Source organism: Bubalus bubalis, chromosome 1 (genome assembly GCF_019923935.1).
Source record: "Bubalus bubalis isolate 160015118507 breed Murrah chromosome 1, NDDB_SH_1, whole genome shotgun sequence".
NCBI classification, from domain to species: Eukaryota; Metazoa; Chordata; class Mammalia; order Artiodactyla; family Bovidae; genus Bubalus; species Bubalus bubalis.
In genome coordinates this window covers 115,053,660-115,073,058 of record NC_059157.1, presented here as the reverse complement: position 1 = coordinate 115,073,058, position 19,399 = coordinate 115,053,660, and the positions used below count along the sequence as shown (strand labels likewise).

General features: G+C 37.2%; 1 protein-coding gene across 7 annotated transcripts in view; it reads left to right on the top strand.

Moving 5' to 3' along the window:
• The window catches only part of ZNF148 (zinc finger protein 148), a 147,715-nt gene extending 136,891 nt beyond the window's left edge, over positions 1-10,824 (top strand). For all 7 annotated transcript variants that reach the window (XM_025285273.2, XM_025285263.2, XM_025285254.2 and 4 more), the window contains 2 exons: positions 4,007-4,125; positions 4,453-10,824. In XM_025285273.2, coding sequence (XP_025141058.1) covers positions 4,007-4,125; positions 4,453-6,051 — 1,718 coding nt within the window. In that variant the 3' untranslated portion in view covers positions 6,052-10,824. The remainder of the gene's footprint in view (positions 1-4,006; positions 4,126-4,452) is intronic.
• Positions 10,825-19,399: the final 8,575 nt, after the last annotated feature.

Here is a 19,399-nt window from a genome sequence, read left to right as displayed (position 1 = left end):
CATTTGAATCTTAGGATCAGTGTGTCACCTTCTGCTTTGACCAGTGTGAGGTGTTATATCATTATTAACAATATTATAGTCTTGTCATGGAGAATTAGTTGAATTCTAATTCATTCACTAATTTTCTCTTTATCCTCTCTCACTTTTGAAAAATGATCTAAATCAACTTCTGATCTTAATGTGCTCTATCATATACATCTTTTTACTTCAAAATATGCATCTATTCTTACTTTTTTAAAAATAATACTTGTACTCTCCCTTTTCATCCTAGTTTCTCTGAGATCTTGTTCTTTTGATTAGTCACCATAATAGTCCATTTCAGTTTTAGTTAAGTTCCCCACCCTTAACAATTCTTAATCTTGGATGGATTGTCTATTCTTACCTCCTTTTTCTCATTTCTTTCACTTTGAAATGTTCTAAGTAAGTGATCTTCTCTCCCAGAGTTTGTTGGACACCTTAACTTTTCTGGACTTTGTTTTTGTAATGATAAGTAAATTGGTAGAGGTTAGTTGTGTTAGGTTCTTCATTCTAGTCTCTAAACCCTTGGAGTCCTTACTCAGACCCCCTGTGTACAAGAGCTATTTTCTCCTGAATTCTGGGTGGAAGCTTAGAGCCATTTGCCATATTAGCCTTTGGGGGCCTCTGTGGAGCTCCCAAGAGCACAGTTTGAAGTCATTGCAAAGTCCCTTCAGCCCTAAAATTTAGTTAACTCCATAGCAATTACAGAAGTTGCATTCTTGAAAGTTTCAAATAGTTGACTTATTGCCAAGTTAAAGTCTCTTCTTAGGCACCATTTCTCCAGTAACAGTTCAGTCAATCAGTTGTGTCCAGTTCTTTGCAACCCCATGGACTGTAGCATGGCAGGCCTCCTTGTCCATCACCAGCTCCCAGAACTTGCTCAAACTCATGTCCATTGAGTCGGTGATGCCATCCAACCATCTCATCCTCTGTCGTCCCCTTCTCCTCCTGCCTTCGATCTTTCCAAGCATCAGGGTCTTTTTCAGTGAATCAGTTCTTTGCATCAGGCGGCCAAAGTGTTGGAGTTTCAGCTTCAGCATCAGTTCTTCCAGTGAATATTCAGGACTGATTTCCTTGAGGATTGACTGGTTTGATCTCCTTGCTGTCCAAGGGACTCTCAAGAGTCTTCTCCAACACCACAGTTCAAAAGCATCAATTCTTCTGCGCTCAGCTTTCTTCACAGTCCAACTCTCACATCCATACGGGACTACTGGAAAAAACCATAGCTTTGACTAGACGGACCTTTGTTGGCAAAGTAATGTCTCTGCCTTTTAATATGCTGTCTAGATTGGTCATAGCTTTTCTTCCAAGGAGCAAGCGTCTTTTAATTTCATGGCTGCAGTCAGCATCTGCAGTGATTTTGGAGCCCCAAAAAATAGTCTGTCACTGTTTCCATTGTTTCCCCATCTGTTTGCCATGAAGTGATGGGACCAGATTCCATGATCTTTTTTTGAATATTGAGTTTTAAGCCAAGTTTTTCACTCTCCTCTTTCACTTTCATCAAGAGACTCTCTAGTTCCTCTTCACTTTCTGCCATAAGGGTGGTGTCATCTTCATATCTCAGGTTACTGATATTTCTCCTGGCAATCTTGATTCCAGCTTGTGCTTCATCCAGCCTGGCATTTCACATAATGTACTCTGCATATAAGTTAAAAAAGCAGGGTGGCAATATACAGCCTTGACGTACTCCTTTCCCTATATTTGGAACCAGTCTGTTGTTCCATGTCCAGTTCTAATTGTTGCTTCTTGACCTGCATACAGATTTCTCAGGAGGCAGGTCAGGTGGTTTGGTATTCCCGTTTTTCACAGTTTGTTGTGATTCTCCAGTATATCTTATAATATCTAAACCCTTACTTGCTCTGTTATTCCCCACTAAATATTCTTTTCTTGGCTTTAATCACATATACACAGTCTATTTTAACGACCACTCAGCATAGATTCTGACACTTCCAAGAAACTTTTCCAAATCATACCAGTTCATGATAATGGTTTTTTCCACTAACAAGCCTCTGTAATAATCCTTTATACCATTCATGTGTCACTTAAAAAATTGCCCAAAGTAATTTGAGCTACATAAAGATAATTTGGGCCCTGATTCTGACCTAAAGAACTTTAGTAAAAGAGTAGAGTTGTAGACTAATTATTGACGTGAAAGTAATGAATGCCTTAGGAAAGGTACAGCTACAGTTCTGTGGAAAGTTAAAGAAGATAATTTGATGATAATTTAATGAAATGAAAAGATGTTCCTTGGAAGAAAAGCTGTGATACACCTAGACAGCAGAGACATCTCTTTGCTGACAAAGGTCCATCTAGTCAAAGCTATGGTTTTTCCAGTAGTCATGTACAGATATGAGAGCTGGACCATAAAGAAGGTTGAATGTCAAAGAATTTTGAACTGTGGTGTTGGAAAAGACCCTCGAGAGTCCCTTGGACTGCACGGAGATCAAACCAGTCAGTCCTCGTGGAAATCAACTCTGGATATCCATTGGAAGGACTGATGCAAAAGCTGAAGCTCCAATACTTTGGCCATGTGATGCGAAGAGGCAGCTCATTGGAAAAGACCCTGATGCTGGTCAAGATTGAAGGCAGGAAGAGAAGGGGACGACAGAAGATGAGATGGCTGGATAGCATCACTTGAGTTTGAGCAAATTCTGGGAGATAGTGAAGGACAGGGAAGCCTGGTGTGCTGCAGTCCCGGAGGTCACAGAGAGTCAGACAGGACTTAGCAACTGAACAACAGAGAAGATAAAGATACCTTTCCTCTGGGAGAATAGGGCAACGTATTCTAGAGCAGCTGGGTTGGTCCTTGAGGGGGGCGTAGTATCTGAACACACAGAAGTGGACTTAAGGAGCAGCATGAAACAGGCAGAAGTAGGAAAGCATGAGGATGGTAGGTTCTTCAATTTGACTGGAGGAAAAGGTCAAGAAGAGAGCTAGTGGGTTATAAAGTTGTGAAGGTAAACCAGAGCTGGATATAGTTTTGTTAGTTGTTCCTTTGTAATATTTGTATCATGTTTTCCCAATTATATTATAAACTGTTTGAGGACAAGTAACAAGTCTTTAATTTTTAACCTCTTACAGAGGGGTTATGGGTAGAGGAGAAGAATTTAGTAAAATTTTGTTGACTAATAAAGTAGAAACAGTGGTTTTCCAAATAGGTGAAGGGTGTGACTTCTCATCACACCCTTCTGTTTACTTAGGCTGTGGCTTTATCAGTACAAACTATTTTAGATCTTCATAAGATGGTTCCTTCAAGCTAAGAAGTCCTTTTGTCATTTTAAAAAAAATTGGAGGTGGTGTGGGGGTTCTGTGTCCAATTAACATTGCTCATTTTAATTCTTTCCCAGAAGGACTTGAAAAATGCTCATTTGAGTTGAGGAAAAGAGAATCAATATAAACAAACATTACTTTTAAAACCTAGCTCTGATTTAAACTTGTTTTATGTTTTAATAAATTAGATTTAAAATATATTTTCTTAGGATTTAGATTTTATTTAAGCACAAAAATCTTTGAAAAGACATGAATTTAAAAAAATATACTCAGAATTGTGTTGGTCTGTGTATGGGTAACCTTTTCTTTTTCAAAAATTTTTCTAAAATATTTTTTGTATGATTGAAAAAAAGATTAGACGTTAACCACTCTATTGAGACCTGTTCATAGTACTGTGAAGTTCTTGGTCATACTGGTCTCTATGGAAAGAGTATTTTATGTGTACATATAATAAAAGGCCGGGAGATTGAGCATATGTGCCTTCAGTCTTGTCTTCTCAATGGCATGTGCCGCTCTCTTTCATTTTTGTAAAGCAAGATATTCCTGACAAAATAAATTGGAAGATATATTTAGAATAAAGACTTATGTCACTTAAGAACAAAGTATGGCAACGTTCTTGTGGTAAAGTAATTTATTAGAGATTCTTGTGGTAAAGTAATTTACTAACTTATATTTCACAGTATTTGTTTTGTTTTAAACTTTATGTATCATATACTAGGTGAAAAACCATTTCGCTGTGATGAATGTGGTATGAGATTCATTCAAAAATACCATATGGAAAGGCATAAGAGAACTCATAGTGGAGAAAAACCTTACCAGTGTGAATACTGTTTACAGGTAAGATGTGGTTTGAATTTTTAAAAAAGTTACTTTATTGAGGCATGACTGACATTGAAAGTCTTCTGTCTGGAATTCAGTTGTAAAATAATTCTAATGAATTAAATTAGAAAATGTTAGTAACTACTAAAGCTATTTGAAGAATTTCCTAACTGTTGTTGATTCAATTTATAATAGACAGTTGGCTCAGGAAATTAGTTTGGAGTTGCTCATATTATTACACTTATATCTATCTTTATATTAATTGCTTTTTTTCTTTTCTTTTCTTGGTTGACCAAAACACAAAACTAAAACAAAAAACTCCCTTCCGAACTTTGAATTCGACAGTATTTTTCCAGAACAGATCGTGTTTTGAAACATAAACGTATGTGCCATGAAAATCATGATAAAAAACTAAACAGATGTGCCATCAAAGGTGGCCTTCTGACATCCGAGGAAGATTCTGGCTTTTCTACATCACCAAAAGATAACTCACTGCCAAAAAAGAAAAGGCAGAAAACTGAGAAAAAATCATCCGGGATGGACAAAGAGAGTTCTTTGGACAAATCTGACCTAAAGAAGGACAAAAATGATTACTTGCCTCTTTACTCGTCAAGTACGAAAGTGAAAGATGAGTATATGGTGGCAGAGTATGCTGTGGAAATGCCCCATTCCTCAGTTGGGGGATCACATTTAGAAGATGCATCAGGAGAAATACATCCACCTAAGTTGGTCCTCAAGAAAATTAATAGTAAGAGAAGTCTGAAACAGCCATTGGAGCAGAATCAAACGATTTCACCTTTATCCACATATGAAGAGAGCAAAGTTTCAAAATATGCTTTTGAACTTGTGGACAAACAAGCTTTACTGGACTCAGAAGGCAATGCTGATATTGACCAGGTTGACAATTTGCAAGAGGGGCCCAGTAAACCTGTGCACAGTAGCACTAACTATGATGATGCCATGCAGTTTTTGAAGAAGAAGCGGTATCTTCAGGCAGCGAGTAACAATAGTAGGGAGTATGCGCTGAATGTGGGCACTATAGCTTCTCAGCCGTCTGTAACACAAGCAGCTGTGGCAAGTGTCATTGATGAGAGTACCACAGCATCCATATTAGATTCACAGGCACTGAATGTGGAGATAAAGAGTAATCATGACAAAAATGTTATTCCAGATGAGGTACTACAGACTCTGTTGGATCATTATTCCCATAAGGCTAATGGACAGCATGAGATATCATTCAGTGTTGCGGACACTGAGGTGACTTCTAGCATATCAATAAATTCTTCAGAAGTACCTGAGGTTACCCAGTCGGAGAATGTTGGATCAAGCTCCCAAGCATCCTCATCAGATAAAGCCAACATGTTGCAGGAATACTCAAAGTTTCTGCAGCAGGCTTTGGACAGAACTAGCCAAAATGATGCCTATTTGAATAGCCCGAGCCTTAACTTTGTGACTGATAACCAGACCCTTCCAAATCAGCCAGCATTCTCTTCCATAGACAAGCAAGTCTATGCAGCCATGCCCATCAATAGCTTTCGATCAGGAATGAATTCTCCACTAAGAACAACTCCGGATAAATCCCACTTTGGACTCATAGTTGGTGATTCACAGCACTCATTTCCCTTTTCAGGTGATGAGACAAACCATGCTTCTGCCACATCAACACAGGACTTTTTGGATCAAGTGACTTCTCAGAAGAAAGCTGAGGCTCAGCCTGTCCACCAAGCTTACCAAATGAGCTCTTTTGAACAGCCCTTCCGTGCTCCATATCATGGATCCAGAGCTGGAATAGCTACTCAGTTTAGCACTGCCAATGGACAGGTGAACCTTCGGGGACCAGGGACAAGTGCTGAGTTTCCAGAATTTCCCTTGGTGAATGTAAATGATAATAGAGCTGGGATGACATCCTCACCTGATGCTACAACTGGCCAGACTTTTGGCTAAAAAAAAATGTGTAAATAATACTGGCACTTTAGAACAGATTAATCAAGAGTGGGGTTACTCTGTGTAAAATGGAGTGCTGTACAGATTTAAGAGCAATGCGTTAAAACAAGTTAAGCTGATATGAATAGCAAGATAATCCAATAACTGCGTTTTGTTTGGTTAGTCAGCATTCTTTGAACTGCCTTACATGTTGTCACCTTTACAGAAGCAATGCATTACTTGTTTTAGATCAGAAACTTGCTATTCCACCTACACCAAGTTTAAAAGGAAAAAAAAAAAAGAGACTTTCGCACAATTGTTTCCTAACTGATATCATTGTACATTCTTAGGAGATTAGTAATTGTGTGAAATTTACTCATACTGTTTCTAAGTTTTTCAGCATAGTCATGGCACTTCAGCAGGGAATCTGAGTATACTTTACAGACAGAGTGAACTTAAAAGTTTAAATGTCAAGAGATTATGGCTTAAATAAATTAGTGTGTCCTATGAGGGGAAAAAAGAAACCACCTTTTAAAGAATGATATGCCATATACCCTTGATTTTCATTTTGCATTATATCGACTTTTTCTTTTTGAGAAAAGTAATAAAAATCTGATAGTCTAAGACTCCACTATTTAAAAGCCTAATTACTTTAAAAAAATATGCATACTTTCAAAACTTTTACCAAAATACATAACTGTTGAATCATTCACTTCTATATGGAAGTATGCATATTGGTGTCAGTTTCTTTGTACAGTTGTACTTAGATATTTTTTATGATTTTTTCATGTGCAAGTATCAAGGTTTTGAAGTTTTAGTAAGAAGATACTCTGTAGATTACATTCCCAAGAACATAATGCTTATACAAAATGTATATTCCACGTTTTAAAGCTTAATTGTATTTTACTTTACATATACACTTCAGTTAACATAGAGCACTTAGAATCTATTTGGTATTTTTGATTTCTCAAAGTAAAAAAAATTTTAGATTTTTAGGTTTGATATGGTTGTGTCATAATCATCTCATAATTGAAAATTTTAATTTTTGGCAATAAAAGGAAATTGGGTATCTTTGGAACTGTAAAATCTGGTTTAATCCTTCTCTTTCTAGAATCTTGATAGATTGGATAATTAAACAGTATCCAGAGAAACTAAAGAAATGGGCATTTTAATTGCTTATTTTATCTTGAGTTACTTTTTAATGAACACGGCTCATTACAATTTTACAAACCAAAAGTGTTTACTAATTCTAGTAACTACAGTTTCTTTTTCAGCTAGATGAGTGATCGGAAACCTTTTGTTGCATTTCAAAATCTAAATAAACTACAGACTTTATCCTTATACCACGAATGTTTTTTTTAATATTTTGTCTTAATACAGCATGGTACAATAAATAATGCTTTTATATATATACATATTATATATATATATATACTTTTCTAAAGAATGATGGTTTGAGTTACACATTGGACAGTTTTAATTTTTGGAAAATAACAGTTATATTGATTTTATTATCCTCTTTAATTTGTTCCAACTTTTTTGTTTTTTATTTTAAATTTCCACCATATTTGTCACAATGCACACATCAGTAATCTAAAATTAATAACCCCTTGAAGATGCAGCTTTCTTGTTAATTTCCATTTTAGCTTTTATATTGGCCTTATAGACCTTCAGTCTTTGTTTCAGTATAGAATGTTCTACATTTTAAATTATTTTTTATTTTATTTAATGTTATCCCAAGACTGTTCTCATAAAGAAAGGGAACAAAGAAATATCTAACCTTAACATCTTTTACATTTATTTTGAATATATGGTGTTTTATGATAAGAAATATAAATTATGTTTAATGTGGTTTCCTCTATACCTTGGTTATTAAACTTTGCTTGAAACTTTCCCATTTGACAGCTTTCTTTGCTGCCAAATTTTTCAAGAATTCTAGACTTCTTTGAAGTATATATTTAAGTTTTGCCATTATTGACTCTTTAAGCATGGTGTGTCTTGAGTTGCACATCACAACCTCAAGAAGTCATCATTCAGGCAGATGTTAACAATGAAACTGTGCTCTCTGTAGGAATAGACATTTGTGTTTTTCTCATACTGCTTATTGGGTGATAGCAGGCATTGATGTCCTGAGTTGTTTGTTTTTGTTTTGAGCCTGATCAGAATTTCTGTTCTGTTGAGAACTTGGTACAGAATAAAGTGGGGTTTTGGTTTGTGTTAACATCACCAGCACAGTTTCTAGAATGTGGCTCTACTGCTGAGCAGTAAGCCTTTGAAAGTGGCAGTTAATGCAAGTAGAGAGAAGTTCAGGCGTTGCATTCCTGGGTTGGCCTCATTTCTGTACATCTACATAATGGCAGACTTTTCTACCACATTAGAAGCATATTTTGAGGTAAATGATACTTTGGCATAATTTACTGACTTACCACTTAAAGTATAGTCATTACTCTCTTTACTGTGAAATTTTACATGCCTACCAGAGTTACCGTGTATTAATATTATCATCATATGATAAACATCTCAACAGTTGGGTTTCCCCATTTTGCTTCAGAAAGTTACTTAATTTCTATCTGGGCATTAACAGAGAAAGCAAGTAGCCTTTTGTGCTGCTTTAAATCAGAATATTGAGGATATCCTTTTGCAATTTGGGTTTTGTTTTGTTTTTTAATTTCTCTTGGTGAGCAAATTGTTCTATGAAAACATACTCTTACATCCTTAAACTTGGTGAAATGTGAGCCAAGGTGTGCTTTCTTAGAACCTGTTCTCACATTTGAAGATTGGAAACAGATAACATTAGATGAAGTAATATCTCTTGAACATCTTCTAAAAGCGCGTTTGTTTTTTAACTTACTGTACACATATTTCATTTAGTTCAGAATATTTGAAGTGGCTCTTAAATTTTTTGGATCTACTTGCAGATTTTCTAGTTGATACCACAGAAATCCATCCTCTTAGCTCTGGCTGAGTGAGGACTGCCAGTGGTCGGGTAATTTTCTCGTTCTGAGAGGCAAAAGAGGCCTTGTGCTCAGGGTAGGCTTTCATTTCCACAGGCCAGAGAAGCTTGCAAAGTGCCAGCTAGGTTAGATCTTTTGCCACTTCTTTCATTTTATTAATTTGGGTTTTTAAAGGGCTGTTTAAAAAAAAAAGCCGGGAAACTTAAAAGTAGGCATTACTGTAAAACTATTTCTTAGACTTAGAACATTTTAAACTAGGACTCATTTTTTCACAGTATATTTACTTGAAGCACTATTATAATCGATGAGAAACTTTTTGACTCTGCAATTTAATTTAAACCTTTTCCGTTTCAAATTGCTTTATTTCAGGGAAATAATTTTCCAGTTGTTTTTGCTATATTCTGCAAATAAAAAACGGATGTTTCCTCTTTCACTTAAACTTTAGTAGGAAACAAACTACAGCAGACAAACATTTCTTGTTGTGTTTGTTGCTTTCTTTAATCCAATGGATAAAAAAGTAAAACCCTGTAAACATTATTTTATTTTTTTATGCAATACCATGCTGTAAATATGGTTCATCAAATAAGGATGTACCTATGATTGAATCTTTAATTCTGCACAGTTAGAGTTTATATATAAACGTGTCTTGACAATCAAGGACTTTTATGTGCGTCTTCCTTTATGATGTTTTATTAATGTTATGCATTCCATTTGTTTTGAAGTGAGTACCAATGTGCTAATTTGTATTGTCTGAAAGTATGTAATGTTTTTACAGCTTGTTTTTAAGAATCTGTAAATATGTACAAACAAATCACAGTACTGCTTTATGTTAGAAGGCATATGATGTTGTACTGTATGTAAGCAATAATACATAGCAGTGCTAACTTGACAAGTAGCATCAGGAAAGTTCTAAAAACATTTCAGAGTTATTATCTTTATTTCATTTAATAATGATTATCTTTAATCAGTTTTTATAAGCAAATTCCATTGTTCCTCCTATTGGAACGTAACACTGTTTACACAGCATAATTGAAGTTGCAGGGGAGACAGGCTAAATCTGACTTCATCTGTACTCACTCACTAAGCATTGAATGGCCTTACCACTCTTCTGCAAGATGGAGGAAGACTGCAAAACTTAGTGCCCATCACACTGAAGGAAGGGGGTGTGGTTTTTTTTCCTGCTTCTGTACTGCTACCTAACTTTGTGGTTTGCTTTGGATTTTAATATTTGTTTCTGTTTTAGATTCAAGCCCATAAGTTTTGAGGTGACTTCAGCTCCATTGTGAAATAGTTCTCTTCATATTTCATAGCTACATTTCAACAATTCTGAACTTTCTACTTTGATTTTTAGATACTTATTTTTCAACCTTGGTTTCTCAGCTGATCAGATGAATTTGTTCAACTTCAATACAAAGAAAGACAAACCTATTGTAGTTTGAATTGAGTAGATATTATACTGTACAGAACAGCTAACTATTTGAACACACACACATCACTGCTTTAGAAATAAACTCGCCAATTTATAAATGTATATGACCTACATTTTATAGGAAAATGTTTTTAAATGCTAGTCATTTATATAATGTGCTTTGAAGGATTTGCTAGTCCACTTCTGTCACTTTTTAGTACACTGGTATCTTTTATATGTAATGTATGCTTTTTATTATTGTAGCAGAGCATTTCAGTAGAAAGAATTTTGCAACAATATGGGGGAAATTTTTCATTGTTGGATTTGAATTATACTGGATTTTATCTGTGTAGTCTTACTTGTCTTTATTTTAATGCTGTCTGGAAGGGAACTTGGTATCCAAATAAAGCAGGTAACCTCATTTTACTTCAAGGGCATACTGTGTAGTGCTGAATTTAATCTGGAAATCTGATGACTTTGAAAAGAAAAACAAGTTTATAAAAATTGTACAGAAGAAATTAAATGTGTAATGGAAATCCTGATGGTGGAGCACGTTGAATTTTCTGATATATAGTGTTATTTTCCTGGGATCCCCTATGCCTTCTTTGTATTTCAACTAATAAAGGAAAAAACCTTGTCACTGAAACTGGTAGGATAATAGGATATTCTGATTATACAGTATTACTTTTCCTATCCCATTTTCTGACCCTTTCTCAATCACTGTAAATTTTATTTTCTATTTTCTCTTGATAATTAACCATGTACATAATATAGACACTGTTGTATAGAACTGAATGAATTTTGAGTTGCTGTGCTTAAAAGGGTAAACAGGAATATGGATATTGAGAATTTATAAAATGCCAGAACAAATTTATTGGAGAAAAGGGGGCATCATATATGTCCTGGAAGGTAAAATAGTTGATGTTTCTTCAGCCCTCTGGGAAATCATTGTGAAAGAACTACAAACTCAGTATCTGACACCAGTGGGTCTTTCTTTCCCCACTTCCCCTCCAAACATATGAGCACTAAATTTCAAACTCTACTCAGGTGAAAATTGCTTTGCAATGAAACTTATCACATTGAAATTTTCACTGTTAAAAGATGTCTGTGATATTTTTAAATACAAACTTTTACATCAGTGGTCAGCAGCTTGGCAACTGAAATTCGGTAAGTCAATATATTTTAAAATACATTTAACCCTCCAAAAAGAATTGTTTTTAAACAACTGGGAGGATTTTTGTTGTTGTTGAAATGTGTTTTTTATTGTCATTGTAAAAATAAAATTTTGCTTGACCCCATATTATGCCATGAATAAATTGCTGAGCCTTCATAATATAGTGAAAGCTTGTTTCATGCATAATCATGGAACAGAGAAATGTTCTTTAAACTGACCTATTCATTAAGAGGTTTAATGAGTTTCAAAGCTTCTTGACATTATTGTCATGTAGTAAACCTTGCCATTTGGAGTTTATAATACCATTTTATGTATTGTGATACTAAAGGAAATTGTTTTTGTTTTATTTTTAACTGAATTATTAGACTAATTTATATTTGCAAATTCTGCATTTAAAATGTGGACACTGGCTGTTTGAAAAATAAAATACAGAATACAGTTTTATGAATAATTTCTTAGCTGAATTTTTCACAATATTCTGATTCAAGTAACTTAGTGATAAATATTTTAAAATTGGTAAGGTTAATATTAAGAAGAGGAAAAGAATGTCTGTATAGAGCAAACAGTTTGGTACAAAAATTGGGTAACAAGAGGGCCTTTACTGTAGCTTTGTGTAGAACGTTACCAGGCAGTTCTAAAATGCAGGAGTCTGGTGTTAATGTTAGTCACCAGTATTTTAGACTTGAAATAAGTTTAACATAGAGCTAATAAAAAAAGTGTAAGAATGTATGTTTTTTCTTTATAGATAAGATTCAATTATCATACATGGCTTTTTTTCCCCCCCTGTTTGTGGAAATTTGTTTTCATCCATTTATCTCCTTACCAGTACTCCCTCCCTGTTTTGTGACCAGTGGGACACATTGTAAGAAAGCTGTCTGAAGCTTGGAGTGCAGCCTGGGTCCTTGAGACAAATAGAAACTAACTGGCTTTTGCAAAGATTAATCCTAAGACCGTGATGAGTTTATTAGTATGGTGCTTTAACCAGTTATACATAATACCACCGATAATCTACTAAACCTTGCTTAGATCACACTTTTTCTTGAATGATGAGGTATGGTAGGGAGAGGGCCAGTGAGATACATATCAGATATACATGATAGTTCTCCCACCTTCTGAAGATTGCAGAAAAAATTGAAGTCATTTGATTTAATGTTTGTTTGTTATTGAATCCTTGAAAATTTTATCAGGCACAAAGGAGTATGAAGATGTTGATGATCACATGTTTGGATAGAAGTTAATAATTCTTTTCAGAGTGCTGGCAATTTTTCCCCCACTTTGATGAAACTGGTATGGTATTGGAATAAATTATTTTCATTTTATGAATAAAGAATCAATGGAGCAGAAGTTTTAAGTGAACTAAAGGTAAATTTAGAGTCTCGTTATTTTAGTTCTTTTTGTCATTTTAAAGTGTCCTTAAAAGGACATTTCTAGTAAAAACATTTTACAAACACACTCATGCAGATGTATAGCCATGTGAATAAGAGCGGGAATGTGAAATGTGATACTGTAAATAAGTGACATTTTCAAAGGGGTTTTTCCAAACTACTGGAAAAATTCAAGTTTAGAAATGGATTTGAATTGTGAAATAGAGAACATTTGAGGCTTTGCATATTTATCCATATGAACTTTTAAAGTTGTTGCTTTCTTAATTTTTTCTAGCTTATACCATTCTTAATAAGATTCTGAAGCCATGATGCTTGTGTCAAGGTAATGAAAGGGGCCAAACAATGTATATTATCTGTGATAGTAACTGTATTTTGTTGATTTGAATTCTTACTTGTGAGGGTATAGTATTCAGCATTGATCACCTACTTAGTAACAGGCATTGTGCTAGATGGAAATAGATGGTTGAAGCTACTAGTATCTTTATATGAACATCTGAAAGGTGTTAACTGCAGGATGGTATCAATTTCAGGATGCAGGGTTGTACTTTAGATTATTAAAGCAAATATTCAGTGTTAGGATGTGTTGGGTAATTTATATGTCATTTCTCAACGAATGAGTAAGTAGTAGTCTTAGGATAGTTTTCTAGAGAGTTTGAGTAAGTTGGTTCCAGAAGATAGAAATATACAGATAAACACAGTGGAAATAAGAAACCATTGTTTAAAATCATCCCCTAATTAAAATACCAAGTAGGGTTGAATAGGATTATGGATAGGATTCAAACCTGGCCTGTGGAAATGAGACAGTAGGCTTTATTCAGAAGGAACTGACCTATTTCAAAAAAGGAAGATGAATACTCGGTTGGGATTCACCAACCTGAGGATGAAAACGGAGGAGAGAATCACCTCTCTCTCATTGGGGGTTTGGAAATGGATGTTGGAGGATGCTTTCCTGGCAGTAGGCAGGCCAGTGCTTTTAGTCATTCTATCAGTATCAGTCTTCATAGAATGGTACTAATATTTTTTGAGTACTCGGAAATAACACCCAACTGGCCATTACTCCCAGACTATTATTATAATACTCTTCATGTCAGATAACTTCCACTAGCGCCTGATCATTTGCTATCTTCTTTTCCTTAGCCGTTTCCTTCAATGTGTTTGGGTCACTGTAAAATTTATCTTTAAACCTCCAATATGGTAGTTTTCCTGTTTTCTTTGTGGGGACTGCAGCACTATCATGTAACTTTTTTCCATGGCAATAATGAAAGTTGAGTGATTGCTGGAGCACAAAAGTAAATGTTAGGAAGAGGACACAACTGAGTAAATGTGTTCAGAACACCTCAGGACTCCACAGGAGACTTTGGCTGAGAGTTGTCCGAGCAGCTTGTGGAGCTGGCCCTCAGGATCTGGGGGCAGGTGATGGCACGCCAGGACAGCATAACCGGTGCTGCATGGGACAGCTCTAAGTAAGCTGTGTGGGACTTTGCTGATTATAATTGTGAGACAGTGGGAGTACAGTTTGGTACTCTTCAGATAAAGAGCAGTGAACTAAACAAGGAATTTAGACCTTCCAAATTCTGGCTCCACCTGGATCTCTCTCTGTAACATCGTCCAAGTTGCTTGCTTTTCCTGAGTCTGTTTTCTTCATCTGTAAGATGGGCATCATAATTCCCATGAGAGTTGCTGTGACAAGTCATTTGAGGTAATTTGTAAACTATAAAAGCACAAATAGATACTCCCTAGTTTAGATTTTAGAACACAAAGGCAAGATGGAGCAGAGTTGGACAGATGTTGCAAGCTTAATTTTGTGTAAAGCAGCACATGGAATAAATTCCTGACTTGCTGACTATATCTTTCAAAAGATTAAAGTAGTTATGAGAGGATCTACCTGTCTGGATTTAATTGACCAGCAAAGAATAACTACTTAGTGAGGTGAAAGTGACAAAAATTTTGTGAAGTTATGATTTCATTGTCTGAGACCCCGGAAAGGATGGAACATTTGTGTTGCTGTGAGTGAAAACAAAATCAGTAGACTTTCAGGGAAAAGAAATCATCCTACAAAAGCAAGAATATATTGAACTTTTGAATCCTAAGCTATTGGTTAATCATGAGCAGGGACCTGGCTGCCCCTGAGGCCAAATCAGAGTCATGGACAAGAAGATTGGAGGAGCACAGTCAGCCTCACCTGTTGGGAGGGAGTGATGTGTGGATGCGGGAGGCCTGCCCAGTCACCTTTTTATTTTTCTTTGACCATTTCTGTTTATCTCCTTTATTTTCTTCCTCCTAAATGGCTGTATGTATGGGCCATAACAGGTATACATCAATCAGAAACAGCTAGACAGTGTGCAATGCCTGGCTTTTCATACAAGTTAGGTTTATTTATCATACATGTTTTTTAGTATTACTATTTCCAGAGAATTCAAAACTAATTGTTCATCAGGAAAAGACTCTGGACGCCTAGGTTAGTTTGTGGGCTGTTTGAAGGCATTTTGTTCACAGAATATAGATCCATGCCTCACACAAGCAGATACCAGTGAGTGAATGAACAATGTTATGGGATAAAAGAGGCATTAGCAGTGAAGGTACTAGAAGTGGTGGACATTTGATGGCATTAAGATGATGCTATGATCAGGGAGCCTGGAAATGCCAGATTCTGCATTCAACCACAAACTTAACAACAAGATCCCCAAAAGAAATCCACACAAGGACCAATGGCTAGTAAGATACAAGCTATCTTAAGTGCTGGACCTGTTTCCCATACCCTCATGTAGAAATGGGCCAGACAGTGTCACCAGGACCACAGGCCCCTAGAGCGTTCCCTTCCCCTTGGTGCATGTCAATATGTGAGAAGAGTAAGAAACAGTATAGCCAGGGCTTGATCAGTGAACAAGTAGGTCCCAGCCCTTTCCTTACCCCAGTTGCATAGGAACAAAGAACCATGTCTACATGTGTGGCCAGTAAATGGAAAATGACCTTACTCACTGCTGGGTGTGGCCCAGTAAATGTTCTATGATCTGATCAGATTGACAACTCATGGAGTCAGGGCTTGTGAAAATTTCTCAAATCCTTTTGAACCCCACCTCTCTCATTACCACAGCCCAAGCTAACCTCAATTCTTGCCCAGGCTGCAAGTTTCTGCACAAGGAGTCTTGATAGCCTCCAGTATTTTCTCCAGATGAGAATCATGGACAAGACCTTCAGAAGTGTCTCAGTTGCTACTTGAATAAACACTAAGCTCTTACCTTGACCCTTATGTTCTCTGCAGTGACCTTATGTTCACTTGTGTTCTCTGCAGCTAGTAGTCCCCACCTCCCCCACTGTGAGCCTCTCATCCTCGGCTCTTGCACTACTGAGCTGCTTCCAGTCTCTTACACTTGGTTATGACCCCTTTCTACCACTGGCACGGTTTTCTCTATTAATCTCCCCTCCCCAATTTCAACTACAGCATCACTTTCTCGGAAAAGCTTATCCTGATCTCCATGATCACGTCACACCCACCCTCCCCTCTGTGTCACACCCCCCCACCCCCCCACCCCCACCCCCCGTCTTGGACCACCCTGTACTCTTCTTTTCTAGCATAGGAAAGAACTGGCGTTGGCTGTTTGTAATGATGTACTTATTAGTGTGGGAATTTGATTTTCTGCCTGTCGCGAGCCATCTTGCTCCCCATTGTGTATCTGCATTGGGCACAGTGGTGATCAACAGATGTCTAGAGAATATGGTTGAAAGAGGGCATTCAGGCACTATGAGTTACACCTGAGGATGCAAAGAGAGCGTGCAGGTGGTATAGAAGCACTGCCAGAGCGTTTGAGGCTCTATGCATAGCAGCTGTGGGACCAGAAAATGGGTCATGTGAATTTCAAAATGGGAGGAAAGAGAGGGGATTTTGAAAACAACAGATAGCTGAGTTGGATTTCAATCTCCAGCAATTTCTAGAATGTTCGTAAAAACTCTGTCAGATAGTCTTTACAGGTCTTATCATTAACTCTGTTAAAAATGAGGACACTGAGGCTCAGACCCATTAAAGACTTCGGACAAAATTACACAGCGGAAAGGAAGATCTGGGACTCAAACTCTGGCCTAATTTTTGTCGTCTAGACTGTTGAAGGTCTGTGATGGGTCTTACATGATATCTGAGCAAAGGCTGAGTGCTAATGGCACTGTTGTCACATTTCAGTAAGACTGCCACCATCATCCGTGAAATAAACTGGACCCTGTTCATAGGCTTCTGTGTGCATCCCATGTTTTCTCACAGCCCCAGCAGGTCCTGGCTCACGGCAGATGCCAGATGGCTGAGGGAGAATGCCTTTCTCTTGACTGAGGGCAAACTCCTAGAGTCAACAAATAGCTTAGATCCTGGAGGAGAAACCAGCTCAACAGGAGCTGGGGACACCTGATGGCAGGACAGTGGCGGCCCCTCCCTCTCCACTCAGCCCAGCCCAGGAAGTCAGAGCAGGATGAGTCTCCTGGAGCCCCGTCCCCTCCTCTGGGCCTGCAGGGCACTCGGGCTGTGTGTGGTGCTGGCGCTGCCGTCAGGCTTGCAGCTCTTGATTCACCCCCTTCCAACTCCTAGTAGCATATAGTAGCATAGCCCTTCTGACAGACTTTTTTTGTATCTGGGGCTCTTGGGAAGGCATTTTAAAATCCAGGAAGAAGGAAAACTCTTTTACTGCCTCATCTCTTCACCTGGATTAGAGAAGCTGTGTATAGGAGAGGGTCTGGTATTGAAACCAAACCAAGTTTAGGTTCAAATTCTGACTCTCCCCTCAGAGCCAGCAAACAGAAGTTTGCTGAGCGTGTGCAGAATATCTAAGACTTTTTAAGACAGGTGTGATGTTGCAGGAGGTGCATCATGTCCAACTAAAAAGAAAAAATATACCTATATTTGTATATTTACAAATATATTTGTTTTACTTGTGTTCTCTGTCTGCACTCAGCTATATTTCACGCTTTCCCCTTGTCCTTGAAGATTATAATTGGAGTAACACACTATTGTGGACAGGATGTATGCTCCCTCTGATATTTTAGAGAAGGTAAAAACAAAAACCCTAGAATGACTGAGCTAGAAATTCCATAGTTTACAACTTGGCTGTCACTTAGAATCACCTGAGAAGTTTAAAGAAAATGCTGGTGCCAAGGCCCCACCCCAGCCATATTGTCTGAAACTATACCCAGGTGATTACAAAATGCAGACCTGGGGGAGAGAGTACCACCAGGCTAGCAGATCCATTATTTGTGGCCCTTCTGATGCTGGTTCTAGGGCACAGGCTGTGAGATATGTTTTTGTAATTATTATACATATTTACATTTTGATTTAATGTTTTCAACCTGTTTTCACATTTCTATTTTGGTTGAATTTGTCGAAGTTCTGATCCCTCCCCAGGGTTCAGACTTTCTGCTAAATGAGATCATTTTTGAAGACATGGTCTCTTCTCCAGCTTTTACACAGAAGGCAATTCCCAGCACTGACCACTGGAAAGGAACGAGATGAAGGATCTTCTGTCTGCAGCTGACCAGGGTAGGACCCATAGAGCAACAGCCTCACTACTGTGGGCTTCGACTCTAGCTGGAGTGGTTCCCAAATAGAAAAAAAGGTGAGTTTAAGAATAAAGTTTAAGAACATTTAAGAATATTATTATTATTTTTAAATATAACAGTACTACAACAAGGGTAAAGTCAAACAATTTGAGATGAATAAAAATACTGTGAAAGGAAATGAAATATTTTTTATCTTGGTTAGATGCATTATGTATTTGCTATCTGTTGCTGAATAACAAATTACCCCAAAATTTAGAGGCTTAAAACAATAATAATTCACTATCTATCATGGTTTCTGTGGTCAGGAATTCAGACAGAGCCCAGCAAGGGCAGCTTATCTTTGCTCTGCAGTGTCTGGGACCTCAGCTGGAAGAATCTAAGGCAGGGAACTTGAATCATCATCTGAAGGCTTGTTTCACTTACATGTCTGGAAATTGATGCTGGCTATTGGTAGGAACATGTGGCCTCCCCATGTGGCCTGGGCTTCCTCACAACATGGTGGCTGAGTTCCAAGGGTAAGTGCTCTGAGAGCAAGGAAGCCAGATGGACTCCCTATTGCCTTTATGACCTAACCTAGGAAGTCAAGCAGTGTCATTTCTTTCGCTTCTATTGGTTGAGGCACTTACAAAGGTCCATTTGGCTCAAGGGGAGGGGACATAGATTCCCATCTCTTTTTGAAGGAATGTCAATGTCATATTTCAAAAGAGCATATGGGACGGAATATGTTAATGCAGTTATCTTTGGAAAATGCAATCTGCCCCACATTGTCTTTTAATTTTCTTACTCATTTTTTCAGATCCCAAAAATAACATGCTCATTGTAAGAAAAAAATTCAATAAAAATCCAAAATTTGTGCACCAAACTTAGATTTCCTCTCCCATTTTACTATCTCAACCCCCCTCTCTAGAGATAA